The sequence below is a fragment of the Podarcis melisellensis genome (genome assembly GCF_964234715.1).
Source record: "Podarcis melisellensis genome assembly, chromosome: 8".
Taxonomy (NCBI): Eukaryota; Metazoa; Chordata; class Lepidosauria; order Squamata; family Lacertidae; genus Podarcis; species Podarcis melisellensis.
Genome location: NC_138540.1, coordinates 52,231,530 through 52,240,714, shown reverse-complemented (window position 1 = coordinate 52,240,714; position 9,185 = coordinate 52,231,530). Strand labels below are relative to the sequence as shown.

Genomic DNA, 9,185 nt, shown 5'->3' with positions numbered 1-9,185 from the left:
AGGACCTTCTGCATGCAAAGCAGATGCTCTCCCACTCATCTGTGACTTCCCCCCTAACTAATCTGAGTTCCCTAATCAGTCAGTATTGTCCCTTAAGTATTTCCACAGCATCTTACTTACAGACAAAGCTAACCTCTTCAAGAAATCTAGTGTAATAATCTTTTAATCCCTACCAATTGCTTGGCAGGCTCTTCAGGTGTGCCACTTCAGCAGGAGTGAAAGATAAATATTTGGATGGAGAACATGCAAGATTCTCAGGGAAAGGGTATAAGTCTGCTCGTGGACATAGTCAAGAATGAAAATGCAAAACAAACCCCAGCCTGGTTAAGAGCAGTTGTCAGTCACTTTCTTATACTTCATAATAGTGTTTTAATAACATAGGAACAATGTGAGAATATGCCATATACTAATTCAGGCCATCTGTCCACCTGGCTCAGTATAGTCTACAGAGATTGGCAGTAACCCTCCAGGGTCTCAGGCAGGGGAGATTCCCAACCCTACCTGGAGATGCAGAGGATTGAATGGCACTTTCTGCATGCAAAGCAGATGTTCTAGGATGGAGTCTTCCACAATTCAAGTAGTCATCTTTCAAAGTAAAGGGAGCTGTGCCTTTGACATGCATACGCAACAGTGCAATGGTGTACGTCAACAGCAACTTAGTTGCTTTCAGCACAGTCACTCAATGTGTTAGCAAGTTGGATGGGATCAGAGGCTCATGAACAAAAACTGCATGTGGCGTGAATGGCAGAGAGAAGCGATGCCCCTACAGATCCTATTTACTTCCTCATGCAGGCCATTTCCTTCCCCCCTTCAGCTGGTCTGGTCCTGTGGGGTAGTATGGTAAGCTGTTCGAGTTCCCTTGGTCTTGTTTGTTCTCTTTCCTTCCCTGCTGCCCTGCTCTTACCATCAGCCTAGCTCAGTATCGCTTCTTCCAGGAACAATTTCCCCCCCCTAATTTGAAACAGATTTTTCTCTGCAGTGAAATAATCAAGCTGTGATCAGATTTTCAATTGCTGGTGCTAGCCTGTCTTCCTGAATAAAACCTTTGTTCTATATTCAGTATTGATAGGGTCACGGTGGGGATTTATCACTTTCAAACAATGATTTGAAAGATGGTTGCGGGTTTTTTCTTTCGCTAAGTGCTTACGGCAATGAATATATTAGGATTCCTCACTGAGTTCAAATAGAAACCAGAGAGAGATCAAATGGGTCTGCAGCAAAATGCTGCAGAGAGAGAGAGAGAGAGAGAGAGAGAGAGAGAGAGAGAGAGAGAGAGAGAGAGAATGTGCCAACCAACCAGCCACACCCTCTTTGAAGATACTCTCTTCTGTTCCCACTCTCCCCTGAACTACTGCATTGGTGTCGGATCTGACAAAGAAAATGCCTTCTGCTGTTTCGAATGAGATTTGTGTTTCTAGAGTCCAGTACACTTCTCAGTTTGTGCCTTAGCCCTGAGTGACTTTTTAAGACCAGAAAGGGATCCGACTAATTGTACAATCCAAGAGATCTCTCTTCATTTTGCCCCATATTTATATACAGGTAAGTAAAGTAGTGACTTCATTCACAAATCACAATAAACCATAAATCATAGCTTTTAAAAAGCTGTAGTTTAGAGGCTGGGCATCTGCTTTGTATGCAGAAGGTCGCGAGTTGAATCCCCAGCATATCCAAAGAAGGCTGGTGAAGACTCAGTGTTTGAAACCCTGGAGAGCCACTGCCAGTCAGTGTCGGGAATACTGAGCTGGACCAATAGGCAGCTTCCTGTGTCGGGGTGTTTCCCAGTGTCAGGGAAGGACCAGAGATTGGTGGTAGAGAACTTTCTTTTCATGCAGGTTCAATACCTGGCATCTCCAGTTAGGACTGGGAATTGTCTCCTGCCTGAAACCCTGGAAAGCCGCTGAGCCAGATAGGGCTGGGAAAGATTCTTGCCCCAAACCCTAAGAAAGTGCAACTGTGAAATGCATATGCTGAACCTGGCCAAGATCGGTTTTTAGAACATGTGTGATGTGCAGGATCCAGGATCTAATACACCATTATCTTTTGACACTCGCTGCAAGCTGAGGCTCCCATCTGATGTTTCATCTGAGAGAAGCCGCATTCGTTGTGGATTATATTGTCCTGTGTTGGTTGTGTCTGCTTTTAAATGGTAAACACTGTGAAGGGAACACATACATTTGAAAGTCCAATAAATTAAGCAACAGACAATTTTGGAATGGGGTTGGATCCACCTTGATTACACCAAAAAGTCTACGCACACTGTCTTTTATCTCCCAAACTGCTATTTTAAATTTGGCACTTTTAAAGATTATCCTTCTGTGTTTTGCTTTGAGAATGAACATAATTTATGGAGGTTTTGATGAGCTAGGAGGTAAAATGATTTTTGTTTCCTTTTTTTTGCAAACAACAGAGTACACAAATGAAGACAGAGTCAGAGTAATTTGATTTGCGCGTTGTAGTGAAACCACAACATAGGACATTCAAATGCAGTGTTTTAGATTGTCCTTGTTATAGCTTTAGGTATATGTGAACAAAGTTGAGTGGGTATCTGTATAAACAAGCTCTTTCTATAGGCATTTACATCAGAATGGCCCTGCAACAGTGGACCTTCCTCTCAATGCTCTATTATTCCTAACAAATAAATCTGGCAGCATGAGCAGGCATCATTCAGAGCCAAAGCTCTGCTCCATCTCACTCAGTATTGTCTATACCGACTGGCAGCAACTCACAAGGGGTTCAGACAGGTCTTTCCCAGACCTTTTTGAGGTTCTTGAGGGATCAAATCTGGGACTTCATGTATAGCAAAGTCTGTACTCTTTACAACTTTTGCAGACCTTTCTAAACATACGTATTCACATGGATGAATTTTGCAGGCTTTCTTTGAGCATATTCTGAGAATGCGTATTTCGTATGTTTGGATCTCTGGGAGTTATGCTTGTTAAGTGTAGACAATACTGAACTAGAGGAACCACTGGTCGGACTTCGTAGAAGGCAGCTTGCTTCGCCCCTATGTTCCTAAGGGCTGCTTCTGTGATTGCAAACTCGTTGTGAGCAAAGGGAACTACATTGGATTCCACTCCATATACTTTCCCCACTAACACAACTGTAGAAATTAGGGTTGGCTTAAACAAGTATTTCCATCACTTGATATCTCCGCCTAAAACACTGAAGGTTTCAAGCAATGTCGGATAATGTGCAAGTCGCATCAGCAGTGCTAGGCCTGTGTGATGTTCATTCACTCATGCAATCAATCCTTAGGTCGCATAATCTTTGGTAGGCTCTTTAGTTTTGATTTTCCACCGGAAAGCCTTCTTTACATGCTTCTTTTGGGTGCAAGAGAGCCGTGGGTTGTGCAGCAGGTTCCACATTAGCCAGATTTCAGCTCCCTTCAGGCTATGGACTACCATGAGATCTTTGTAAAAACAAGGATCAAAGGTCTGCAAGTTTGGAGCAGCAGAGGGCTTGGTTATTCCAAAGGTTTTGAACCCTTCGTGCAAGGTGGGCTTGAGGTTGATTCTTTGTAAGCACATGCCTAGGAAGACATCATCAATAGGAAAGAGTTCTACCTCCCCACAAGCCTGAGAGAGTTTCTTCATGGTGCTGCTGGAAAGTAAGAACCCGCCACCCCCAGCATAGGCTGGATACATGCTGAGCCCATACATTGTCTCCGGAATGTAGTATTTGCTCTTGCGGGTTCGGATTGGGTGCGCATTATAGATGATGTCCCCAACAAATAGGTCATCGGATGGATCACGCCTCTCCAGGAAGTTGACAATGTTTTCCACGTTGACGAAGACGTCGGCATCGCCTTTGAATATGAACTTAGTACTGAAACAAAACTCATGAGCCCAGCTTAGGAAATGTATCTCCTTCAAGGTCAAATTGAAGAAAGTGTCAAGGAAGTCCCACAACAAGATGTCGCGATACATCTGGCTCTCCTGGTGAACAAGACTCTCCCATGCTGGCAGCGCCGTTTTGTTCTTTGGGACCCCCAGGAGGAAAACCCTTTGCACCTGTGCCCCATTGACTGGCCCTTCTCTTCCCCAAGTTTTCCGTACAATCTCCCGGCGGTCAAAGTCCTCTACCAGTGACTTTATGGCGATGAGCAAGAAGGGGCCCCCTGGATTCCTCTTGCATTTCTTTGGCTGGTTAATGAGAAGGTCAAACTTCCGGTTGTCTTTGTTCCTCAGGTAACGCTTAAAATCAAAAGCAGGCTGCGTCAAGGGGGGCAGAGTAGTGACCATGGCATCTTGGCTTCCGCCCTTGCCAGGTTTCATTGAAGAAATCATTTTAGCCTTCTCGACTGCAGTCTGTTTCTGGAGGGCGATGGGAACGTGGAAGACCCTACGTGTCGCCATTAATGGTGGCTTCTGACCTTTCACCTTTTCTTCTCTAAGGGAAGTGTGGCCCAGTTGAGAATAGAGCATGGTGAAAAGGACAACCACGAGGACGAGTGTGCAAATGGCATCAGCCTTGAATTGAACTCTCATTGTTCCCAGAAATCTCCACTAAGAAACATATGCAGTATTGTGTTAGGGGAATTGTCTATAGACTACATCCATCTGCAGAGAAAAGAAACGGGAGGTCAGGGTAGAGTCTGTAGCACATTTAGTTAGTTAAATTTCTCTTCTACATTTTGTTGCAAAGGAGTCCAGGATGCTAAACCACAAAATATCAAAACACTGATTTTTGTTGTTGTTTAAGACCATTTAATACATTTTAAAACTTCTGGAAACGTTCAAAAAGGCACAGTGAATAATTTCAAGGTTGTTGAGAAAATTTGAATCATCAAATACCCAGTTGTTAATAATGAGGGAAACACATGCACCTCGGGAAGAAGGGCACCCATTAATTGGGACCCTCTACCACAAAGATCCTCTTTTACAAGTTCACTGAGGAGGGAAAGCCAAAGTAAGTGTCACTGTCTGCCCTGGTATAAAAGGACTCAGTCAGGCCCAAACCATTGCTGGTGTGCAGTTTTACTACCTCCAGCTATTGGTGGTCTCAACCAGAGTTGGCATGAGGGGTCTGGACTGGGAGCTCCTACTTTAAGTTTCCTCACAATTTCATACATACATTTTAGTAAAGCTTCAAACTTGTTCTCAAGTTTTCTTTATTTCCTCCTTCCTAGAAATCCATTTTCCTTTTGTTTGGTGTCTTTTTTATTGACTTTTCTTTTTTTAAGTGACCAGTAAGCTGCTATGGGAGCCTCTTTTTTTAGCTGGAGAGTGGAATACAAATTCTTTAAATAATAAATAAAACAGTATGTCAAGAAATCAGGTTTTCCTGTTTAGACCTTGTCCCAAAAGATGTAGCAGTACAAAATCTCTTAATAGGTTGTGTCAGTATAGGGACAGAGGAGATTGGGTGTGGGGTTGACACTATATCATGGCGAACGGTAAGAACTCAGTATATGCTCAAAAAGATCTTTCCTGCCCGGGATATTACATCCAAACATTTTCTGGAACATGATGCAACTTTGTGACCCTGATTCCAGAACCCAGCAATGTTGACTCCTGTCTCCAATTAAGTTCTGACTTGTTTTCATGCAAATTTGGCCCAGTATTATTTCAGATCTGACATGCTAATGGCAACCTTAGAGAGAATTTCTGGCTGCTTTTCTCTGTTTAGCTTCATGGGCTCAGGCCTTGGAATAAGCTTGGTCCAAGATGGAAATCTGCTGTTTCCATGACTTACAGATACAAGCCTGCCAATATTTAGACCAGCCATCAGCTTAATTTGTGAAAGTCAATAAAATCTGATTGGTTCAGAGCCCGTAACTTCTTTTACTTATGGGACAGGAGACCAATGAAGCGGCATTCAAAAGACAAAACCTCTGTTTAACAGCAGCAAAATGATCCCCCCCTTGCATGCTAAATTCTACTGCTGAAATTTAAAAAGTTGGGGTAACCCAGAGTCGATTTCTGGGTGGATGGACTGCAAACTTAATGCAATCCTGATACTCAAAAACATACTGCTAAGCTCAGAATTCTTTTCTTCTAAGTGTATGCCTTTTGCACCAACCCCCACATAGTGGATTTCAGGGAACTAGTAAAAAAGAGAGATAAAATCTCACAAGCCTGAAGCCTCCCCACTCTGAAACATAGGGCTCTCTTCTATTAAGTAAGACACATGGTCACCCCAGCCAGGTTATACCATTCCCCCATGGTGGGGGACGCCATTCACCGTGCAAAGATAAAAATGTAAGGCAGCCACTTTGATTCTCCTGTGTGCAACAGGAAATCCCAGAAGGAAGAGAATGATGGAATGAAGCAGATCCAGATGTTTTGCTCTGCCATGACTCTGCATATCTGGCTCATAGTGGGAGGGGCATTTGGGGGCCTTCCGAGATTTGGAGGGGAAGGGAAGGGAGCTCGGGAAATGGAAACAAATATGTTATCTACAGAATAAATTATATTCTGGCATTAACTCCCCCAGTGACTCTGCTGTGCTCACTACAAACCTGTTCTCTGACTGGCCCTTTTGCCTTCCATCAACATCAAGATCTCCTTCATGACTAAACAACAACAACATCAAGATTCCCTTCCTAAGCTCCAGGCGATAACCCTAAAGCCCATTTTCCTCCTGGTTTAGCCAGACTTCTTCCAACGTGTCTTTTGGGTGGATGCCAGGTTCCGTGAAAAATGCAGGCTCTGGATAGACTGCCCTGAGAGCTGTCTTGATGGGGAAGGCCGCCACAGAAAACCATCGTGGTAATGCAAAAACAAACTCATCAAACAAAAAATGCCCACTCTACTAGTAAAGGCTTTCTATGTGTTCTTCCCCAACTGCCAGAAATCAAAAGGTAAACTCTTTAACTGACAGCATCTGAATGCCAGCATCCCCATATCATCGCTGCCCCCAGCAGGGGGAAGAATTCTGTATTGCAACAGCCCTTCCATAAAAAAGCAAGATATGCTGTGCTTACTACCCAAATTCCTCTACAAGCACTTTTATAGTGCCTCCGCTTATGGGAGCAAAAATTGCAATGTTAGTGCTCTGGCTTATTTAGAAAGGGCTCTGCACATGCCCAGAGGCCTGCCCTTACTGATAATGTTTCTAGAGCATCATAAGGCAAGCCTGAAGTCTGCTCACTCTGGAAGAGAAGCAGGTGGCCCTCCAGATACTACTGAACATCTGGATAAGGCTAACAATGACTGCTGGTTAGGATGCCTGCACTGTATACTGTCTGCAGAATCAAGAGTGACATGCCTCTGAATACGGTTCCTGAAGCACCACAGCAGGGCAGAGTGTTCAGCATGGATGGAGGGATGTGTGTGGATTAATTGCATAGGACCCAGCAATGGGGAAAAGTTTTCAACCCAAGGGCCACATACCTTCATGGAAAACCACCCAGGGGCCGCTTGCCATCAGAGGACAGGGCCAAAGGCAACAATGGACCGAGAAATGCACATAGCATAATCTCTATTTCAGCCACACACCCCTCTCCATCCATTCTTCCAGGCAAGCAAGACACATGCTCACAATTCAAGGCTGTGTTCCAGTCAGCAAAGCACTCAAGGAGGGGGCAAACAAGGCCTTTGTCTCAGGGATGAATGTCCCAAGGACCAGATGGAGAGGTCCAAAGTGCTGCATCCTGGTCCTGAGGTTGCTCGCCGGTTCCATAGCATGTACAGTGGTACCTCGGGTTAAGTACTTAATTCGTTCCGGAGGTCCATTCTTAACCTGAAACTGTTCTTAACCTGAAGCACCACTTTAGCTAATGGGGCCCCCTGCTGCCACCGTGCCACCGAAGCATGATTTCTGTTCTTAACCTGAAGCAAAGTTCTTAACCTAAAGCACTATTTCTGGGTTAGCAGAGTCCATAACCTGAAGCATATGTAACCTGAAGCGTATGTAACCCAAGGTACCACTGTATATAGTAGGAGGAAGCTGGCCCATGCAGCTCAATAATATATTGACTGCCAGTGGCTCTCCAGAATCTCAGAAAGGGGGTCTTTTCCCAGAGATCGACTCTGGAATCTTGCCACGCAGACAGAGCATGTGATTTGCCACCAACCTTGGCTCTTCTTTTTTCCCCCAATGGAAAATCTGTGCAGGAGGATCTCAACAAAAGCCGCATGCACAAACTTTCTCCCCTCCCTATATATTAACTGCAGCATTTGCACAGTCTCCCCGTCTAGCCGACACAGGTAAGGTATGCCTCTTGCAGTGAGCAAGCCAGATGTGCAGACTGGGGAGGAGGAGAGCTCATTTGCTGCTCATGAATGGCAATGAGAAATCTAACGCAGGCGCAGGGAGGGGGGGGAGAGGTTTAGGTTAAAGCTGGAGGGCAGGCCAGCTCCTGTTTGCAAATGGGTCCGTACAGAACGCTCCCTGAACAAACTAAAAGGCTTGGTACTTACATCCAGTGCAATCTTGTCAGTAGCATTGCATCTCCCTTCGGTAACATTTGGATAAAAGGTTGCCAAGTAGGCACATCTGGATCCGATTAGCTCTGGCATTCCTCAGCCTCTGATCATATAGCCCAGGAAATCCTAGCTGAGTTAAGCAATCCTGGCTCTCTTGCCTTTCCATGCATTTTCAGGAGAAGCACCCGGATTGTGTGCAAACATGGCTGGGTCCTCCTCCTCTCCCTATGTCTTCTCTCCAAACCCTGTCTCTCTCTGTGTGTCTGTGCTGGCAAGAGAGCCCCCTCAGTGGTGTGTTGAGAAACGGAGCTCAGCTGGCCTCCAAGTGCTGGTCACATGACCTGAGCAGATGTTTCTGTCCAAAAAGAGTCAGGAGAGCTCTGGAGAACTCCTGCTTCAGATGCATGCCAACAGCAGGGAGGGGGCGGGAGGCGGAGAAGAGTTGGCTGCACATGCAAAGAGTCCATGTCTGTGTGTTCACACAACGACAGATTGCCTCATGAAATCTGGTCAGACTGAGCGCCATCATGCTACACCCCAATAAAGTTAGCTCCTTGTAAAAGAGGAAATGACTAGCGTTGCAAAGTGTCGTTCCAACAAGTTCATTCATGTACAGCCATTGGGATTTGGGGGACATTGGTTAGTCTACTGACCCCACACTGTGGACAAAATGTGATGTAGTTTGCATTTAAAGGTGGACTTGCCTAATTTCCACCTTCCAAAATTATACATGAACTGGATTTTGAATCCTTCAAAATTCACATTTCTCAGAGCTTGGCAATGCACTTTTCCAGCCAAGTAATGCATCCAAAAAAT

At 44.9% G+C, this 9,185-nt stretch overlaps 1 protein-coding gene across 2 annotated transcripts; it reads right to left on the bottom strand.

Moving 5' to 3' along the window:
• Positions 1–345: 345 nt before the first annotated feature.
• On the bottom strand, positions 346–8,694 carry B3GNT9 (UDP-GlcNAc:betaGal beta-1,3-N-acetylglucosaminyltransferase 9). 2 transcript variants are annotated; one of them, XM_081920385.1, is made up of 2 exons: positions 8,364–8,694; positions 346–4,559 (listed from the first exon to the last, which is right to left on the bottom strand). In XM_081920385.1, the coding sequence occupies exon 2, from the start codon at positions 4,485–4,487 to the stop codon at positions 3,252–3,254; it is 1,236 nt and encodes a 411-aa protein (XP_081776511.1). In that variant the 5' UTR covers positions 4,488–4,559; positions 8,364–8,694; the 3' UTR covers positions 346–3,251. The 2 variants fall into 2 exon arrangements, with proteins under 2 accessions (XP_081776511.1, XP_081776512.1); XM_081920386.1 differs by lacking the exon at positions 8,364–8,694 and adding an exon at positions 5,074–5,194.
• Between the last annotated feature and the right edge of the window lie 491 nt (positions 8,695–9,185).